Source organism: Uloborus diversus, chromosome 1 (genome assembly GCF_026930045.1).
Source record: "Uloborus diversus isolate 005 chromosome 1, Udiv.v.3.1, whole genome shotgun sequence".
NCBI classification, from domain to species: Eukaryota; Metazoa; Arthropoda; class Arachnida; order Araneae; family Uloboridae; genus Uloborus; species Uloborus diversus.
Window position 1 is genome coordinate 37,013,062 of NC_072731.1, and position 21,114 is coordinate 37,034,175.

The following is a 21,114-nucleotide window of genomic DNA, read 5'->3' on the forward strand; positions in this document are numbered from 1 at the left end:
GAAAAAAAAAACAATAGGTTGATGGTTAATGTTACAGCAGATTTTTAATAAGTTCAGTTAGGAAAATTACTGATTTAGTCTCAGTAGCTGAGCAAATCTATCATGTCGATAAAGCTGCTCTTTACTAGAAAATGGTTCCAGATAAAATCTAAGGTTTTAATAATTCTAAAACGAGTGTGTAAGCTGTAGGTGGCAAAAAAATGGCTTGTATTATTCTTCTCTATAAGTAAAATTTGTATGCATAAATAAAAGTCAGCTGTGCCCATCCCTCTCCACCCCTCCCCCAAGAACAGTGGTGCACCCTCCCCCTAAATGCCTGGAAATCTTCCCAAGAACGAGAGCTCCCCCCAAAATAAGAGAAAAATACCCCTGCATCACAACCTCAAAAAAAATTTCAATCACACTGTCTGCACCTTGACCTGACCCCCCCCCCCCCCCCCCCCAGTCCTCAGGTAGATCTCCCTGCTAAGTTGTTTCTTAGTTGGGAAAACCAACGTCGCAGAACTTAAGAATATGTACGTTACAAGAATTTTACTTTTAGTATATGACAACTCAAGAAATGTGTGGGTGACTCATGCTACATAAGAATGTTTTTTAACCACTTTATTTCTTCTGTTCCTCTCCATTTGCAGAAATATAGGATTGGAAGAAAAAAGAATGCTTTTATTAGCAACTGGTGTCATCAAAAAAAAAAAAAAAAAAATCATTGAAACGTGTTTTTCAAAAAAAAAAAAAAAAAAAAAAACTGCAAATCTGAACTAAACTCTGGATTCCTGGATTAAGGCAAAGTTGCAGCTTTCAAAAAGAATTACTGGGACACAAATAGCTTCAAAAATTGTTAGGCAATGATGAGCTACTTCCAACTTAAAAGGTGTTTTCAATGAGCTACTACTTTGTTTATAGAATGATAATTTTTGGATGACCAGGGATTGTTTTTTGTGTACTTATTGTGTGTGTGTTTTAATGTATGTATACAATTCATATTATATCCTTCCACAATTTCATAGCTAATATTCATCTGTTTTGTTGAAAAACTATTATTATTATTATTTAAAAATATATTTTAGCAGGAAATGGAGAATGAATATCTCAAATTTATTTTCTATGAAATCTCTCTCTTTTTTTCAGTCAATTTAAAAGCTACTTCTTCCCAAACTCCTGCTATTATTAATAATCAAAGAATTGGAACAGAAAGAAAAAAAAAACTTCAATTGATTTTTAGATGTTGGATTAAATTTTATGTTCAATAAATCACAAAGTTCATTTTTATTTATTTATTTATATATTTATTTATTTGTACTTTTCAATGTTTTATTTGAAATGCAAGAAAAGACTAATGTGTTAATTCCTTGTTATTGATACAAGGTTTCATAATTCTTTTTTTTTATCACTTTTTTCTCCTTCCTTTTTTTCAAGAAGTGTTAAGAAAGCGTGAAAGTGTTCTTTAAGATGCAAATACTGTGCAACGTGTTAATATTATCAAGGACTATCTTTCCACTAGTTGCAAATTTATGTGCAATGATACTTGTGAGCATTTGAGCATCACATTTTCTAAAAATTGTGTAGTTTTAGTGCTAAGTTTCATATATTGTGCCATTGTGTCTTTAGGTCTCAGTCACCTATGCATGGACATCATGGAGTGAGAGAAATTGAATCTCTAACAGGAAACCGTGGACGAATGTATGATGCAGATATTCCGCCAAGTGAGCGGGAATATGCTTATGGCTATGATCCGCTGCATGATCCATACATAAATGACAGACTTCCATCTGAGTACGAATCTGACGTCCTGCGTGGCCCACCTATGTATTCATCTGATGTGTACTCTGATAGCCGATACAGAAGAGATATAAAAGATCCTGCATTAATAGACAGATATGGACCAAGAGAAGTTTTATCTCCCCAAGATATGCTGCCTCATCGGGATATTATTAGTTTGACTGGTCGTAATGATGGTGAGATATTTTTTTAGCTCATGATTGAATATTTAATTTTTATATGTATTTTGATTTCTATAGGCCAGCTATGAAACCTGATTTAATATCATTTGATGATATGTGAACAAGACATTTATATTTCTAGAAAAGCAGTACCTTAATGGCTTTCCAGTGCGTTCTCTCACCAAATCACCCCTAATATACAGGTCCTGATTAACACACCGAACTGAGCAACACAATTTTAGAGGCATCAATATTGGGCAAATTTCTTTCTGTCTTGCTTTTCTTTTTTTTTTGGAAACTATTACTTTAAAAATGTGCGGTTTTTCTTGCCATAGGAGCATCAAATTTTAATGGAACCTTATAGCTTACTTTAAGTGACATTCTCTCTACTGTAATCCTTTTGCCAATAACTTTCGAGGTCTTGAACACTAAAACAAAAGGTTGATATACAGTAAACTCCCTATTATCAGCTAGCAGGTTATCTGCTGTACAGATTATCTATGAGCATTATTTTCCTTTCTTTCTTTTTTCTTTTCCAATTTCCATCCTTTGGAACTTTTGCAATAGTAGATCAGTTTTTGACCCTGTTTACTAAACTTTACTTCATTTGAACGCTTAAGGAACAATCTTTGTAGGTTCTTTAAAAAAAGAGGAAGTTTCCGTTCTTGATTTTACGAATTTGGAGAAATTTGCTGCTGGTGGAGAAAATGTTGCAAAAGATAAATCATTGAGTGCATTAATTGTTGTAGGGATTTTCCAGGGTTGGGGCATATAACTATTGAGCAAATAGTAAATGAAGTGTTAGATAAGTTTTTACAGAGAGCAAGCAAAGATGAACCACAAGATAAATTTATGTCTGGTTAAAGGCCATGTTCAGTATCTGAAGGAAGAAGAGCATGCAACAATTTATGACAAAATACTGCTAAAAAAACTTGAATCCCAAGTAAAAGTGTTTCAATGTAAAAATGCAGAAATGTTTGACTAATTTTCTAAAGAAAGAAATAAACAGATTTCACACACACACACACCAGCTGTGAATAATTTTATTATTCCTCAGCTAGTATGTTTATGTCATGTTTTGTTTGTATAAATTCTTTAAATGCTTATTTGTGTTAATGTATTCCCTATTTTCCCATAGTCTTATGGCTTATCCACTTCCGGCTTGTTAGTCAATTCCCCTTATAATTGGATGTTTTCTGCATTTCTCTGTTGATCAAATAGTTTCTACTTGAGTATTTATTAAATTTTATTGCTAGAGTTGTCCGTGACAATTTTAGCTTGTTTGCATCAAAGTAAAGCAAATCAATACATTCATAAAAAATAAGCCTATTTAATTCATCAGGCGTTGCAAATGAAATATTATTGTATTTCATTTGTGATGAGAGCAAAAGCCGGGCTAGTTTTCTGGCTACTAGAGTTGTTATCTAATATGACAAATACAAAAGAAAAAGTAGAGGATTAAAAAAATAAAAACAAAAATTAAATAAAGTGATTTTTTTTAGAAACTGTGATAACTTTTCTTAGTGCCTAAATGATTTTAAATATTGAAGAAAAATATTAATAGAGAATTGTAATACTTCAAAATTTAAAAAGATTAACTATGCTTTTCAATTGAATTAAAAATTAGTTTTGCTACTTAAGGTTTTAATTAATTTTTGTGTTAAATAAATGCACAGTTAAAAATTAAAAAAAGAAGAAATATGTGACATTTAACTATATAAGTTAAGAGTATATAAAGAGATCAGTAATTTAAACTTTTTTTCTTGGAATATCTTTTTCCCATTACTTGAAGAGAGCACTTTATAGAGTTCTTTTTATCAGCTGAGAATAAATTTGATAATTGGGCAGGTTAAGACACAAGTGCCATAGCAAGTTTTGTTCATTTTCTGGATGAAATCTTCCGCGGATCCGCAATTTTCCACTTTTTGTATTTTCTCTTTCATTTCCGCAGTTTTTAGGTTGTGAAAGAGATTTAAAAGCCAAAATCGGTCATGTCGTCGGCAAGACAACGTGAAGCGATGTTGGAATATCAGATTTGTAGGCTACGATATCCTCACAATGTTTCATAAACGATATAGAAAAATATCAGCAAATCAATAACGCGGAGATATTGGTTTTACTGCATCGTCACAATGTCGTTTACGATATTGAAGTATCATACCCTGTGCCGGTTCAGACATCGTAGAATATCGTGATTCTGTAACGTAGCGATATAGAATCGGTGGTTTTACGATATCGTCGTACGACATGCTAGGGATCTTTGCGAAAATGTTCTCTGTCAAATTTAGGTTGGTAAAAAAAATCCCAATAACTTGTTTTTTTTTTCTGTTAAACCATGTTTTGTTTTAGTTTTACAGGGATGAGATTTTTCCTGCTTTTGCCGGAATTCTTGCTTTTAGTCTTTCCTCCTTTTTTTGCCTCTCTCATACCTCATAGCGCTCATATTTTTCTATAAAATCGGAAAAGATTCAGATTTTTCTTAATTTTCGGTACCCGTTTTCTTATTATTTCTATTTTTTCCCTTCGAATCTTTATCCTCCATGATATCTGCCAAAAATGTATGTTTTGGAATCGTGCCAATGACGTCGAACACATGCTGTGCCGAAAGTTGCATGCCTCGTATGAGATTTGCATGCCTCGTATGATCTTTTTGCATACTGCAAATATTTCAGTCATTTTTAATGTTGAATGGTTTTTTTTACTATATGCTACCTTATATTTGCTTATTTTATTCAACATTTCAATAATATTTCTATTTCTTTAATTTATTTAAGAAAAAAATGCAAAAGTCAACCAAAAAATGGCTCGTCAATCAAAAATCTTAAAATTACTGACTCGAATTTTATTGAAACTTGGCATGGCTACTTTTTTTTTATGTATTTAAGAAAAAATAAAAAATATTCATGGTAAATCTCAAATGGTTTAGTTTTTACCGCCTGTTAAAATGTTTAAAATTTCATGGGTAAATGAGACAGCTGCAAGTTGTTCTTTTGATCCCGAAATCGTATTAGGAAGTTTTTAAAACCAAACTTTGGGTCCCAATGCAAGGAAAAAGATAACCAATCATTTACATATGTACTTATATATACTGAAACAAAATATTACAAAATGCAAACAATAAACACACATGGAATTTACAAAATTAGACAAATAAGAATACTAAAACTAATAATAAGTTGATGAAGCCAGAACTCCTCTGCAGTGGCAGTGGAACCTTCATCCTAAGGTCAGCAGATCCAAAATTTTAATCTAAAAACTAAAGCAAGGATGTCCAGTTCCGAAAAAGCTAGCATTCATTATATATATACACGGTGTCTCAAAAGGTCGTTTACAAACTTAACATGCTGGTCTGTCATATGATGAACAAGATTTACATAGGAACATGTGTTCGCAAACGCAATGCTGGCGCACTCCATGCACACAAAGTCAGACACTAACGGATGCACAACATGTCACATATCCTTATATATTATTTCTGCAGCCTGTTTTTGGTTTCTACGCCAGATTTTCCTCAATTCTTGATCGATTTCTTTGATTTACGCCTTATTTTAAAGCTCATGGTGCTGGCTACTGACGACAAATAGACCCACGGTCTAAAAATTGTTTTTTTTCAGCCGAAAAACCTGTTTTAAAGAACCAGAATGAGATTTTCGGTTAAACTTATAACTTTAATTTGCGCTATGACCGACAGAGCTGAATAGCTTGATCGGCAGAGTGCTCTCTTCGTAACCAAGAGAATGCGTGTTCGGGCCCACGTCCGGACAATCTGCAACAAAAAATTAGAAAAACATTGCGCAGTACATGAAAACTTAATTAAGTGAATAACAACTATGAAGGAATAGAATAAACGAGAAGGAAACGCTCCTTGCTGATATGAAAACTTGAAGGGACTTTGTGCTAAATTACTTCGGAATTGTACGTTTTTTTTTCTTTTTAAGCTTTGGCTCTGGTAAGAAAATTAAAGCATAATGTAAGCGAAAATATAAGCAACAGGTTTAAGATTTCAGACTACAAAAGAATTGTTTTTTGTTCAGAAAAAAAAAAAATCGTATATTGAAATATATATTCTTCTAATGAGTGTTTGACGCTTTGTACAAATAAAAAAATTACTACCTCAATTTGAAGGGTAAAATATATATTTTTTCTTCTTTTTGCAAAAAAACAAATAGCTTATCACATTTTTACTACATTCGAAAAGCTACGCTTAAAAAAGAGCATAGTTCAATTTATTTTGTATTTTAACCGTGCTGTTAAATGATGAACACGTGCTGCCATCTAAGTCATAACTATTCAAGCAACCTGCGGCAACAAATTGTAAAAATTTTCAAGAATAACAAAATGTTTCTTCAATATCTTATCTTATATATTATTCCCTTCTCATTTTAAAACTTATCAGGCTGGCTAATGAAGAAAAATAGACTTACGGTCGAAAAATCAAGTTTTCGAAAACGCCCCTTGCTGTTTCAAAACCTTGATGCTGCCTGTAGTTCTTATGCATTTTTTAAAAGCAAAGTTCTAATGCAGTTTTCCATTTTTTACGTCGCTTTCGGCAAAAAAAAAACAAAAAAAAAAAATTAGCCTGTGTGTGTGTTCATATTTTAATAAAGCTTAAAAGCACTGGCTTTAGTTGTTCGGCTAAATTGATAAGTTTTTTTCGGTAGAGCGTTCGGCTATAAACTATTTGAACTTCGGGCAAGTTTGGGCTGTCCGAAAGAATATCAAATTTATTTTAGTATTAAGCATTACATGTACTCATAACATACAAACGTAATAAAATAAATGCAGTGGGAATGCTACTTGGTGTTTCGAATCCTTTATGCAGGCTACAGTTATCAGAGTGTATACAGAGTGTTCTTCCTTTTTTTTAAGCTTTGACTACATCCAGATCACTCAGCATAATGTAAGCATAAAAAAGTATTAGATTTACCTAAAGGAAATCCTTTTTGTGCAGAAAAACATTTTCATTGTATGCTGAAATGTAGATGTTTCTAATAGCAGTGTTCGAGATTTTGTACAAATGAAAAAATACTACGCCAAATTAAAACTACGTGTTTCACCCAGTAAACCTTTAATTTTTTATTCGCGCCAATACGATATAAAGCATTAAAATTATTATCAACTTCATTAGCAAGAAATCATTTTCTACTCCTCTGCTTTCTGCTGAAAAAAAAATACATTTTGTCTACATTCGAAAAATTACACTTAAAAAACGGCCTCAGTTCAACTGGTTTTGGTTTTGAATTTTAAGTGTTCGATTAAAAGAGAAACATGTGCGGGCATTTAAGCCGTAATTCATAAAGCAACCTTCTATGTGAAATAGTTCAATATTCAAAGATAAAAACACTTATTTTCAATCTAATTTATTACTTCTTTAGAATGTTCGTTTCAATCGCTACATGAGATCTTCGTCATTCTTTAATCAAATTCCATGTTTTTCGAATAATTTTAAATCGTATCATGCTGGTTAATGACAAAACATAGAAGCATAATCTTATAATTATTATTATTTTTTTTTTCTTTTGGCAAAAAGCTTTTTTGCTGTTTTTTATACGCATTCCTTCAATGAATAGCTTTCGAAAAGGAAGGCGCAATTGCTAGGTTTGTTGGGGTGTCAGGAGGCTGTTAATCAGAATGGCGCCAATTCGAATCTGTGCCAATAAATATCTCTTTAATATTTCTTTTTTTAATGTCAGATGCTCACATGGGCACGACTGTATTTGCCACAACCTGTTTTTTTTACATGCACAATTATTGTTTTTTCACGAATCACTACTCAGCCACACTTTTAATGATATTTATGTTTGAACTGAAAATATGTACGACCAAAAGGTGAGCGATGATCAAATTATCACAACATTGTATTTAACGAAGTTTTGTTACTGATGTCTGTAAATTACATGCCTTCTCTTTTGTGCTTTTTTTTCGGTTCTTCTTCATAATGTTCTTCCTTTGAAATTCTTAAAGAGCGAAATACCTTATGAAACGATTCGAAGCACAGTGCGGAGTTCCGCACGGGTCGACTAGTCTATTATACAAAGACGGTTTTATACAACATTTTAGTCTTTTAGGAAAGCTTAAAGCAGTTGCTAAAATTTGAGTCCTGCCAGCTCTCATAATCACGTTGCAACGACAATGCAGCGATCAGAGAAATCTTGTCAGAATGGATCGTTATTACGACGGTCGGTACTTCGTTCGTTGCGACGGTGTCTGACAGTTAAAGTCAGCAAATTTCAACAAAAGCTATAAGCCTTCCTTGAAAACTAAAATGTTGTGTAAAATCGTCTTTGTGTAATAAATATGCGACATGTTCTGCATCCGTTAGTGCCTGACTTGGTGTGCGTAGTGCGCCAGCATTGGGCTTGCGAACGTATGTTACTATGTAAATCTTGTTCATCATGATATGGCAGACCAGCATGTCAAGTTTGTAAACAACCTTTTGGGACACCCTGTATATATATATATATATATATATATATATATATTTATTTATTTATTTATTTATTTTCAATTCTTACTATGAAAAGTATGTTCTACCAAATTAGGAAATTTTAGATTTTTCACTCTGTTGTAAGTTTTTACTTTAAGAAGAAACCTAATTTTAAAATTTATGCTCTCACTCATTCAACACTATAAATTCAATTGTTTTTAATGAAAAAAAATATATTTTTCTCTAAAAAATATGAAATTTTGACACTATTGTATGATGCTGCCAAGATTAACTTTTGACTCCCTCAGCCCTTTGTTCAAGGACTCAGGGGTTAGAAATTGTTGTCTCTTTTCAAAAATTTTGATTTATTTGGAGATAAGCACTCTTGCAAGAAATGATGCAAGGCAGCAAATTGTACAAAATTATTACTTTTAGGTAATTAAATATGTATTTACCTATAATGAATATGTTATTACCTTTAAAACTGGCAAATTAGCCATTTTTTGTTGAATTTTTGAATATCATAACTTCCACTTTCCATTTTGATGCAGTTTTGGATGTCATCCCTTTTACAAAATTGTTTTGGATTTCTTCCTTTTTGTTGACCACCCTCATCCCTGGGTTTAAACTGGGTTCTTATGGTTTAAACACATTTTGTAAGAACTATTTTTGGAAAGTCATAAAGATTTTATGAATTAATTGTTAATGAATGTTTGATACTCACATTTGTACTCAATTTCTTGATTATAAATTAAGAATTCAATTAAGAATAAAATCTTGTAATTTCATTTCCTCATGAGTAGAAATTTTTATAGCGGAAATATTGTTTGAAAATCTATAACTACTAAAAGAATACAGTGAAATTCCGTTACAACGAAGACCAATATAACGAAATTTCTGTTTCAACGAACTACATTTTCAGTCCCTATATAATTGCCATTACATTATTGAATTACATTACTAGAGACGTACCGAGTACTCGGTAACTACTCGGTACTCGGCCTACTCGGCCAATTTGCCGAGTACTCGGTACTCGGCCAAATTCTGATCAGATACTCGGCCAATACCGAGTAGTTGCAAAAAATTGAATATTGTCCAAGACAGATACTAAAATTTATAAAAAAAGAGCAAGCATTATATTCTGCAATCATTTACAATTAAAATTTATAAGTCAAATTTAAATTTTGAGAATAATGAAGTTTGTAATGCTTCAATGGAGTAAATCTTTATTTTAATGTCCCCAGCAAAATGGGCTGAAGAAAACTTTTAATAATAGTTTCACATTGAAATTTTTGGAAAATGAACTTTGAAGGGATTTTATAGTCAAATAAACTCTTCTTTGTTTATCTTTCTCTCTTTTTTAAAAATATTCTGCCTTGCTAATGCACAAATTAATATAGCTACGATAAATTACTCAGTTGTTTCATGGATTTTTTTTTTTTTTTTCAATTTTGTTATGTGATACAGACTACAACTTCTCTTTAGATTATTTAACGGACATGCTCCTTGATGAATGGGGGTTATGAGGAAAGGTGCACAAATTAATTTTGCTAATGCACAAAATAATATAGTTATGATAAATTGCTCAGTTTTTTTCATTATTATTATTTTTTTTTCAATTTATTTTGTTATGTGATACAAACTACAACTTCTTTTCAGATTATTTAACGGACATGCCCCTTGATGAACGGGGTTATGAGGAAAGGTGGTCTAGAGGTAGAGGAAGAGAAGATTGGGACTCATATTCAACAATACCTTCTACTCCACTTCCACCACATGTTGCAGCTGGTATGTGATCTGTTTTAAATTTGAATTATTACTCGAAAAAGTTTACTTATGCTACTTTTGATCAAAAATTTTCTCATTTTTTTACAGTATTTTTTTTTTATGTTTTTATTTTTGGCAAAAAAAAAAGTTTCAAAAGCGATTATTTTGTGGAAAAAAATAGCGATGGAAAAGTGAAAAAAGAGAGGAATGAATCTTTTAAACAATACTGAATGGTTTTCAGATGCTTTCATTTGCAACTTTCATCAATTATTTGATAACAGTACCCCCTTTTTTTTGAAATGGTATTTTTAAAAGTAGTTTATGGAAAACTTTTGGTTTATAATTTTTGACTGATACAAAAAAAAAAAAAAATGTAGTTTTTAAACTTTTGTAAAATATTTATTATTTTTTAGCAGTAAGTTATTGCCCCTAAGCCAGTTCAAAGGTAATATACCAGACAGCTCAGTTATCACATCCAAAGATTGCAGTTTCATTCTTATTAGAAACATGGGTGCAAGACCTTCCGTCTCAGGACGGATTTCCGTCTTGACAAAATTTCCGAGACGGAGGTCGGAACGGAAAAATTCGATGACTTTCTTTTAGTTTTTAATGAAAAAAGAAAAATTGAGTGTTTGAAAAATATGCTTTAATATTACTGGACCGTTCCATAACCACGAATTTACATTGACATTCTCTCGGTTTTCTGCCATGGGCTCGTTTTGTTTGCAATGTGCTTTTGGAGGAGTGGCTTTTCGACTCGCGCCGTTTCACTTTTTTTTATGTGTAGCTCTGTTATTTCCAACTCACTGCATTGACCAAGGAGTTGCTGGTTGGAAACACCGATGGGCAACCGTTCCTGCATTTTTGACAAAGACTTGAGGAAACATTAAACTCTGTCATTGAATCTAACACTCGCTAGACTGGAAATATTGGAGGGGAGGGGGAGAGAGAAAGGAAAGAAGAAAAATAACGGAGCACGAGTTTGCGAAAAAACGCTGCTCTTGCAAAGAGGGTAATCTGTTCGCAAATTAAAACGTTGATATCTTGGACAATCTAAGGCGGGGTGGGGGGTTACTCACGGGTTACAGTATAAAATATCGAAAAACTGAATTGAAGATATTTTTGAAGCTAGGAGTGGTTCGATATTTCTCCTCTGCAAACCCTTAAAAATTTAAAAGTCAAAAAGTTTTAGGCTGTCTTTAATGATGTAAAAGCGGGAAGGGGGAGGTTTTGAAAAAAATCGAAGACTGGAGACTTAAAAACACTAATTTAGGCAATCTTTGGTGAATTTATGAGAGATGGTTTTGGTGTTTTAACATGAAAATGTTTTGTAGCTGATGTATTAAAAACTATTTGAGGCTATACGTAAATGACTTAAGTTAAAGGGCATTTGAGACCATCTTCCGAAAAGTGTTTGTAATTGAAGTCTTAAAACTTTCATGCTGTCTTTGGCAATGTTAAGAGGGAGGGAGGGCGCTCTCTTTAGGCGAAATTCCGAAATTGGAGTCCTAAAAGCGCAACTTAAGACCATCTTGGGGTTTGGGGTTCTCCTTTCCCAAAAAATATTCAAAGCTGAAGTACTCAGCTTTAGGTAATCTTTGGAAGACTTAAGAAGAGGGAATTCGAAGGCTTTCTCTCAATACGTTTTAGAATTTAAATTCTTAAATCTTCGGTGATGAAAAGGGGAAACCGTAAATTTAAGTAAAATTTAGTGAACTTAGAGGAAAGAGTTCGGGGGGGGGGGGGTCTCTCCTCTCTCCCCGAAGTATTGAGATGCTATTTTAGCTATTTTTGAGTAAGAGTTAGGGAATTCAGGGGTCTTTCTCGAAACGTTTTCGAAATTGAAGTCTTAAAACTTTGGGTTGTCATTGGCGATGTGTGGAAGGGAGTTGCTCTCTCAATAGAAAAATTAACCTTAAACAAAAACTTACACTGCATTTAGTAAACACAATGAGAGGAGGGGGGTATTCCGCACCCTCAGTCCGAAATATTTTCGTTTCTGAAATTTTTAGAGCTTTGTTTTGGGCTATCTTTGACTGACTTAAGGGGGAAGGATGTAGGAATATTCTTTCCAAAAGTTTCCAAAATTAAAGTATTAAAATTTTTAGGCGGTCATAAGTCATGTTTATAGGTAAGAGGGGTACTATTCCTACAAAACAATTTAGAAACTGAAGCCTTAAAAATTGAAATTTAGGACATTTGTGGTGAATTCAGAGGAAGGGTTTCGGGAGTTCTCTTCCGAAAATTCTCTGATGCTGAAATATTTAAAGCTCCACTTTAGACTATATTTGAGTGCGTTAAGAGGGATGTGATTCGGGAACCCTGCCTGGGGTTAGGATTCGGTTCCCCTATTTATTTTTTTAATTAATGAATGTTGGAAAGGGTACCTTGTTTAAAAAATATATCTACTTCACTGAAGCGATTTTTTATTGCTAATTCTATCTTATAAAAGAATTCTTTTTCAGATGAAGACTGTGTGGGGGAATGGTGACAGTTCATTATCATTAGTCGGCTTTACCCTTCCCCCACCTTTCCTTCTTTTCTAGTTTGTTAGCGCTACCTTGGGTAGACTTTCCGATCAGAACTGATTTATGTTGCAAAAGTGAAAATCTTATGTCCTTAAGCGATTTTATTGCTACAATAAAAATGTTTACGATCGGCAAAAAACTAATGGTGGGGTGCTGCAAACGCTTTTACCCCTTACATTATCCAACATCGTCTAAAATTGCGTTTTTGAAACTTCAATTTCGAAATGTTACCGAAGGTGGGTTCCTGAACTTCATCCCTTCAATAGTGCATTCAAAAAGCGTACAAAGGTTATGAAATTTAAATTACAATTTGTTTTTAAATCTTCAATTTCAGGAAAAGCCCATAGCGTCCCCCTACCCCTTCTCTAATATTTTTTGAAGGTTGCCCAATATTGTGATTTTGGGACTATCAGTTTGAAATAATTGATGTAAGAGTCCCTGAACCCCTCCTTTCCCTGAACTTTAACAAAATGGCCTACCATAGCGTTTTTTGGACTTCAATTTGAAAAAATTTATGGGGGAGACCCCCAGACCCCCCCCTCCCCTCTTTTATTGCCGGATTTTAGACTTTTTGGAATTGTAATGTCAAATCACTTAAATATTACAATTTTAAGGCTTAAAATTTAAATCAAACAGATTCCAAAACTGGCATTGTTAAAATCTACAACATTTATACATACAAATTTTTCCTTAAGCCCGCATGTGGGTGGGGGGGGGGGCTGAAAATATTTTCCGTCTTGAACACATCACCAAACTTGCACCCATGATTAGAAATCATCAGTCTGGATTAGTAAATACAGCTTCAATGAGATGACAGCTCGGTTATTCTCTGATAAGTTCTAATAAGAACAAAACTGCAATCTCTGGATGTGATAACCAGGCTGTCTGGTATATTGTATTTATTATTATGTTTTTCTTTTTCTTTTTTCCAAAGGTTGAAGTTTTCTGCATTTTTAAAGTTATTGGGACAAAATTTGGTATGAATTTGAAATCAGACTCATAGTTGGATGAATATTTATATATTTTTTTTTCATAGATCAACTTTGAATCAATGCAGAAAATGCTATAAATGTTCACTTTAGATTAAAAACAAACAAAAACTAGGTACGCATGCCTAACATAAATTCATTCTCTAACTTCTGCTACACACTCACATGGAAATGTCAACAAAAAATTCATAGTCATTAACATAAACAGATAAAAGTCTTCTGATTAAAAAAAAACTTCGATTGACAGAACTAGAAGTTTGAGGAAAACCTATTTATACAGATTAATGGTTTGAAACCAACACTAACAATGTTTGCAAAGCTCTAACTTTGTGATATCTTATTTCCCAACTTATAAAACGCAATAAAAATCCATGTGATTGAATCTTACTTTTTCTTTTCTCAAAATAATATGTTTTTGCACAATAGAGATACACGCTACCTGTTCTCACCTGTCAAGTATTTTTGCTGACAAAGCTCTGGACACTTCAAATTTCTCTGAAGCTAATTTAATTTCAGATCTTGAATTTAAAGCCAAATTTTTTTATGTCTGCAACTCAAAAAATATTAAAAAAAAAAAAAAAGACATTTTATGTCATTTTTGGGGTACTCTATTGCCTTAAGAACAAAGTTTGATACTGCTAATGCTTCGTTTTTATTTCCTCACTGAGCCAAATGTTACGTCGTAGCTGCCAACTTTCCCAATTAGTTTGGAAAACTCCCAAATTTAGATCCGTTTTCCTGAACTCCCTAATGAAGTTAATAGTTCCCAAATTTTCATCAATGCAAGGAAATTCCCTAAAAAGGGGATCTTTTAGTGATTTCAAAAACAAAACTTTTTCATACACAAGTATGAAATTTTTTTACGTATCATTTTTGAAACTCTTTTATTTTATTTTCCTTCTTTTAAAAACTTTTATTTCTCAAAAAATAAGGTAAGATGTGCTGGAGTTTTTTGCCAATTTCCTTAATTTTACCAACTGCGAGTAATGTTTGCTATCAAACAAAGCTTATACCTCTTTTAAGTCACTTTTTTTAAGCCTTGAAGGTTTTTTTTTTTTAACTTTAAAAATGTTATAATAGTAATCTTATTATCCGAATTTCGGATCCTGCTGTCAGCGGTGGATCCAGGTTCTGACTTTGGAGGGGGTCATTTCTGGAAGAGGTAAAAGAGGACATAAGTAATTTTTTGGCATAAATGTTCTAGTGCAATTTTTTTCTAAATCTAAGCACAGTTTTAGGCTATCTTTGGTCAGTTTAGGGGGGCAGGGGGGGTCCCCTGTGACCCTCCCCCACTCCCTTTTTGGATTTGCGCCCGTGTGCTGTATTTCTGAACTCAAAGTTTTGATCCTACAGAGACTCAATTTGGGAAATCCCTACTTATGTTTTTGAAACCCCTTGTTCATGCTTTTGTCACCAAATTGTTTCATGCAAAGTCTCTCTAATTTTCATGTGTTATCAATGTTGGCAGGTATGTTACATTTCACCTTATACGTTTTCTTTTTTAGCTTTAGATGAAGACCGTTATGGCATGCCCAGACGACGTCGTGCTTCTCCTGAGTGGCAGAGGGGAAGAATAGACGATAGAGACACTGGCTTGGCACCCATGAGCCACAGGTATATAAATAGGGCGACCTTAAATTGTGAGTTTGCTGCCTTTTCTTGGGTTATATTAAGCATAACAATATTTTGGAATAGAAACTGAATAGCTGCTGCATCATTTCAAACTTAAATATGAATATTGTTTTTCTTCATATCAGGATGAGACTTTTTCGGTACTACACCACATTTAGTTTAGTTTTTTTTTTTTTTTTTTATTGATGACTCTGGGATTCAAATTATTTTAAAAAAATGAATAATTTGCCATAATTGGTAAATGCTTTTTTGACCCCGGTAGCTGTTCAGAAAATTTCTTTTTCAGGAAAAGTAGTGAGAATTTTTCTCCTATTTAAGGTGCAGAGTGAAGGGGAAGAGTAGAAATTTTGATTGACCCTATTGATTATGCACTTGTTCTAATATAGTTATGTCTGCATGTAGAATGTTTCAATGTTTTGGAACCCAGGGCAGTTTCATTCTTGTTACAAGTTTTTAAAATTATTGTTATTGAGACAAAATGACAAATTTAAGATCTAGATTCTTTTAATAATCTTACAGAACTTTTGCATACATCCTTTAATGAATGAAAGTTGCATTTCATTTCTTATTCTAGACAGGGAGGAAGAGGACAACTACCACCAAGAGAAGCAAGATCAAGGTCACCTCCTAAAGGAACTGGATCCAATCGAGGTTCATGGAGTGGACGTCATGAAAGAAATATTGACAATAGAAATGAAGATTCTCAAAAAGTAAATTTCAGTTTAGCTGTGTTGAAAATGTTTGATTCACTTTTGTCATTCATTACCTGTTGCAGTTTATTCATTTTTAGAAGCATCCAAAATATTTATTTTAATCTATTTTTATACTCTGAGAATATGGTTGTTAATTAGATTTTTTTTTTTTTTTTTTGTACAATCCCCTGGATTTTAATTTGATCGTTTTATCATTCAAAGAAGCTATAAATTGAAGAAAAAGAATCTATATTACGCAATTACATTTTTCATTGTTATGTTAGTATGTAAAGAACTGCAATCTTTGCTTTATTTTTATTTCATTTATGAAGAATAACAGCAATATTCTAAGGTACTGGAAACTTGGTTTAGTTCTAAAGTATTAAAATCACACACACAAGAATGAACTCACACCTAAAAAGACAGAGAGGAACCGAGATAACTTAGTTGACTGAAGCAAGAGTTGTAAATGCAACATATCTTATGTTTAGAATAACACATTCTAAAATTGCAAAATTATTCAAAAAAAAAAAAACTTTTTAAGCAAGTTAAATTAATTATTATTATTATTATTTTGAATTACTTAATTTAAATCATAATTGAAATCAATCTGAATAGATTTAAATCAATGAATCCTGTTACTTTGCCCCCTTCCCCCCATAGTTTTAAAAATAAATTTAAATACACTTAAATCGTGCTTTTTAAAACCTTCAAATAAATAGTTTTAGGGTCAGAATACATTTTTCTCTTACATACAATTCACGATGTGAGTATTGCTGATAATTTTGCAATGTAAAAAATTTCTCAACAAATCTGTGAGCTGAAATCCTTAAAATTCTAAAATCTGCTACCCCCTTCCCCCAAACAGTGTGGATTTGAGAGTTACTGTTACCTTTTAATTCTGTTGAAGCAAAATTCAAAAGCTACTTAATGCCATAACATAGCCTTGAAAGTTTTATGAGTTCAGATGCTATTTGAAATGAACATGATCTTTTCATTTAATGTTCATAACTAAAATTCTTTTTTTTTTTTTTTCTTGTGTGCCTTGCAATTACAAAATTTCTGTTTAATTTGAATTGAATATAGATCATAAGTGTCTTATCATAACGGTGGAAATAATGAGATAAAGTGTTTGAAATTGGAAGGAAGGGGGGGGGGAGAACCTTCCTTTAAAAATTTACTACCTTGCTTGTTCTTAATTTCATGAAAACATTCATGATGGATGATATGAGTTTAGACATCTTTTTCTAGTTTAAATTACTTTTAAAATTTAAATTTAATGCAATTTTTTCACATTCAAAGAGCATTTTTGTGTAAGTTTTAAAAAAAATACTATGAGCAAATTTATTTTTAGTCTTTAGATGACAGAAAAGGCAGAAACAACAGAAAAGATAGAGTTAAGCGAAAAGATGAGTCATCCAATGATAACAAATCTGTCTCTTCATCAAAAGAGTCAAAAGATAGACCATCGGGGAAAAGACCTCATTCTCCATCTCCTTCTCTGAAAGATGCAAAAAGGCGTAAAGAAGATGTACATACCCCAGAAAGTGTTGTTTCCTCTGAGAAAGGTGATCTTTTTTTCCTACCCCTCTCCTCCATGTTTTCCATTTTAAAATGTTAAACATTTTTACTGTAATTTTTTGTCATTTTAATTTGCATCTAGTAACTGTTTCACATCTAGTTTCACAAACATAAGTTCTGGTTTCTATAAAATTCATATCTTCTTTTCCTAAGCGATACTTCTTTCCTTTCCAATTAATTATGTCTTCTAATGTATATCCATACGTTTTAAACTATGTCTAGATAGATCAGAATGAACATAAGCATGTGTGCTAACCTGAAATGTACAGTAAGCACTGGATTATCTGCGGGTTCTGTCACAATTTTTTTTTTTTTTAACTTATTATTGTGTTATTGTTTGCTCTTAGATTTTACATAAATTTTTCATATTTAGTGTCAGTATATGCAATGTAGCAGTATTTTTAGTCGTAATTTAAATGTGTCTGATGGTGTTAATATTTTTTAGCTATTGTATACACAAAGTATCGTTTTTACCTATTACCTGGATTATCCGTATCCATGGTTTTGGCTTATCCACGGTTACCATGCTACCCTATTCTGTGGATAATCGGGGGTTTATTGTATATGTAAAGTATATTTTATAGTAAATGCAAGATTTCAGTCAAAAGTTGTAAAAATTGTTATAGGTTTTAAATTTTTGCATTGCCCTCAAATGTATGAATATGATTTAATTAAACAAAGAGTAAAAGGTTAGTTTAACTAAGTAAAAGCATGTCATTGATAGAGTTTTTTATTTTTTTTTTTAAATTAAGTTAAAGAAAAAGACTTGAATGTTTTGTATTGATTTTTTCCTCTTTTTGTATTTTTCTAGGATCATCATCTTCATATAAAAGAAGTAAAGAAGATAGTAGAGACCATAAATCTAGTAACAGTCGCCAAAAAAGTGGTAAATTTCATATAGATCATTTCCTAGGGATAGAAATGCCCATGCATAAAATTACTGTTCATAAATAGTTTGTATAATAATCAGTAGTGTAAAAATAAATATGTTTTTTAAACAATATAAACAAGCATGTCATTAATATTACAGCAGTCCCTTGTCATATCGCAGTGTTTGAATGGCTACTGAAAATTGAAGCAAAGACCTAATAGGACCTTGATCATGTAAAATAACGGCTCACATACAGCATTCAAAGTAATTGACGTGTGCGCCTATAAAAATTTAAGTTTATTGTTATATGTGACCATAATTTGCTTAATGAAAATAGTAGGAAAAATTAGCTAACAAAAAATGAGTTAATTTTTTTTTACCTCTAAGATAAGAAACGAAAATTACTGTTGAAGTTGCAATGAATTCAGATGGATTGAATATATCCCTGCCCTGTTCATTGTCTTAAACAACTAGAAAAAAGACTCTTCCCGAGAAATACCTTGTTTTTTCTTCATCAGTGGTCTCAAATTTAAAGCAAAGTATACTTTTATCATTAATTATTGGGGACACAGAGGAATAACTGACAATATTTGAATCAGCTATTTAGCAAGAGTTTATTTACTTGAAAACTGTAGAAGTACAATGTAATGTCAGTCTTGGTGAACTGAGTGCTATTTAATTAAGGAAACTTGTAAGCATCGTTTGAGGTATTTTTGGTATAAATTCAAGCAATTTTGTTATCCTAATGCCTAAAATAAAGACTTAATTATTATTATTGTTATTTTAAATGCTACTGTATACAAGTTGTGCATGGTGGTCAGGAAGGAATTTAAGTGTGAGTTGATTGCAAGACATTTATTGAACTATAAGTTAAAAAATTTATTTAGATTTCAAAATGGCAGGATTTCCAACCTCTGAAGACTTATGGAGGCATTTTCACAAACCTTGTTTTTATCTTTTGTGCAAGCCACATTCCACAGTAAGAGTTTGTCATGTTTTTTATGAAACTTAGCATGTCCACAATGGAAACTTTTCCTGTGAAATAGAGAGCCTTTGATGATGATTGTTTAGCAAAACAGTCAGTCTTTCATTCCGTTGCAAGAAATTATAAAAGACAAGTGTTTTTTTTTTAAGGCCCTGACAAGGTCAGTGATGTATCCCTATTCTGGAAGGCCTTCAACAACAACCACAAACGAAAATGTGTAACTGAAATCTTGAACTCATAGTCTGTCAACTGAGTGTTCCTTAAATGGCACAGACATTAAGTAGTCAAAAAAGTGAAAATATGATGAATTATCTGCAGATGTAAAAAGTGGGCAAAGCTGGGGATCAGCCTCTTGGCTTATAGTCAAAGGTATCAACAGTTCTTCCGCCATCCTAAGGTCCTGACATGGCTCCCCTCAACTTATTCTTGTTCCCTTACTTGAAAAGTAACATGAAATGACATCATTTTTTGTCATTTGCGAAAGTCAAGGAGTCTTGCATCAAAGCGCTGAAGGGCATTCTAGAAAAGTCCAATTATGACTCCTTCAATGTCGGAAATTCTTGCTAGAAGTGACATAAAACCTCTCAGGTGGAGTCTACTTTGAAACCTGTCACTGTTTTATTATTTCGCAATGGTCCAATCAATAAATGTATCCTGATTTACTCACTGACATTTACTTTTCTTACGCACCTTGCATTCAATGTTTTGCAGAGAAAATTTTAAACTGATTAATCAGCTTTATATTGAATCTCACTGGTTGCATCTCACTGGTCTCAATCTTCAACTTCTTTGGCTGCTAAATATACTAGCCCAAGGCGTTTATTCCTCAAATTTTTGAAAATTCAAGGGAGAATAATGGATGGCAGAGTTTATTTTAGGGCTGTTGTACCTAATTAAAATGTTAATTTTTTTTTTTTGTTAATTTGTGCTTTTTAAAAACACTTGGAATGTGTTGATCTATTTTCCAAAAGGTAAATTGGAGGTATCCTCTCCTAAGAGTGATGTATCTCATCATTCTGGTTTGCCTGCTGAGAAAGTCGAATCAGTTGTAAGAAGCACTAATGATGGAAAGAATAAAGAAAAAGATGACAGGAAAGTTAGGCGTAATGGTATGTACTTACATGATATAATGTGAGTTTTTACAAAGATCACTAAAACATTTTGCATGCGTTATTTTTTGAGTTTTTTTTTCCCTGCTCAAATAAATAAATCAAAAAAAAAAAAAAAAGAGGATGGAAAGTTCTTTGGAAATTGTTAGTTTATCATGTTTGACATTTTTTACTTTTTAAATGTATATACATGCATTTATGTTTTGGTAAAAATTATTTCCAATTTTCGTAATTCATATTGGCATTATCATAGTATACTTTGCTAAAAAATCAAAATACCATATAATGTTATATACTGAAGAGCTTCTTTTTTTTAAATTCCTGTTATAATAAATCTTCTGCTTATACCAGAAAAAAGAAATGCTACTTAGATTTTGGTACATAGAATTGATGCTGTTTAACAGAAACAGAACTTCTAGATTTATGTTTGAAAGTTTTACATTCTTTTATCAAATTAACCTCCATAACAGAAATTTTTTTCAGCATTCTGCAAGATAATCTAATAACCGTAAAATTTAAATTGACACTGAGAAAGGCAAAAAAAAAAAAAAAAAATAATAATAAATAAATAAATAAAATAAAATAAGATGCTA

At 32.2% G+C, this 21,114-nt stretch overlaps 1 protein-coding gene across 3 annotated transcripts in view; it reads left to right on the forward strand.

Moving 5' to 3' along the window:
• The window catches only part of LOC129234551 (zinc finger CCCH domain-containing protein 13-like), a 73,732-nt gene that overhangs the window by 41,867 nt on the left and 10,751 nt on the right, over nt 1–21,114 (forward strand). For all 3 annotated transcript variants that reach the window (XM_054868566.1, XM_054868568.1, XM_054868567.1), the window contains exons 11-17: nt 1,609–1,955; nt 10,027–10,155; nt 15,157–15,265; nt 15,858–15,993; nt 17,330–17,543; nt 18,368–18,442; nt 20,384–20,521. In XM_054868566.1, the coding sequence (XP_054724541.1) occupies nt 1,609–1,955; nt 10,027–10,155; nt 15,157–15,265; nt 15,858–15,993; nt 17,330–17,543; nt 18,368–18,442; nt 20,384–20,521 (1,148 nt within the window). The remainder of the gene's footprint in view (nt 1–1,608; nt 1,956–10,026; nt 10,156–15,156; nt 15,266–15,857; nt 15,994–17,329; nt 17,544–18,367; nt 18,443–20,383; nt 20,522–21,114) is intronic.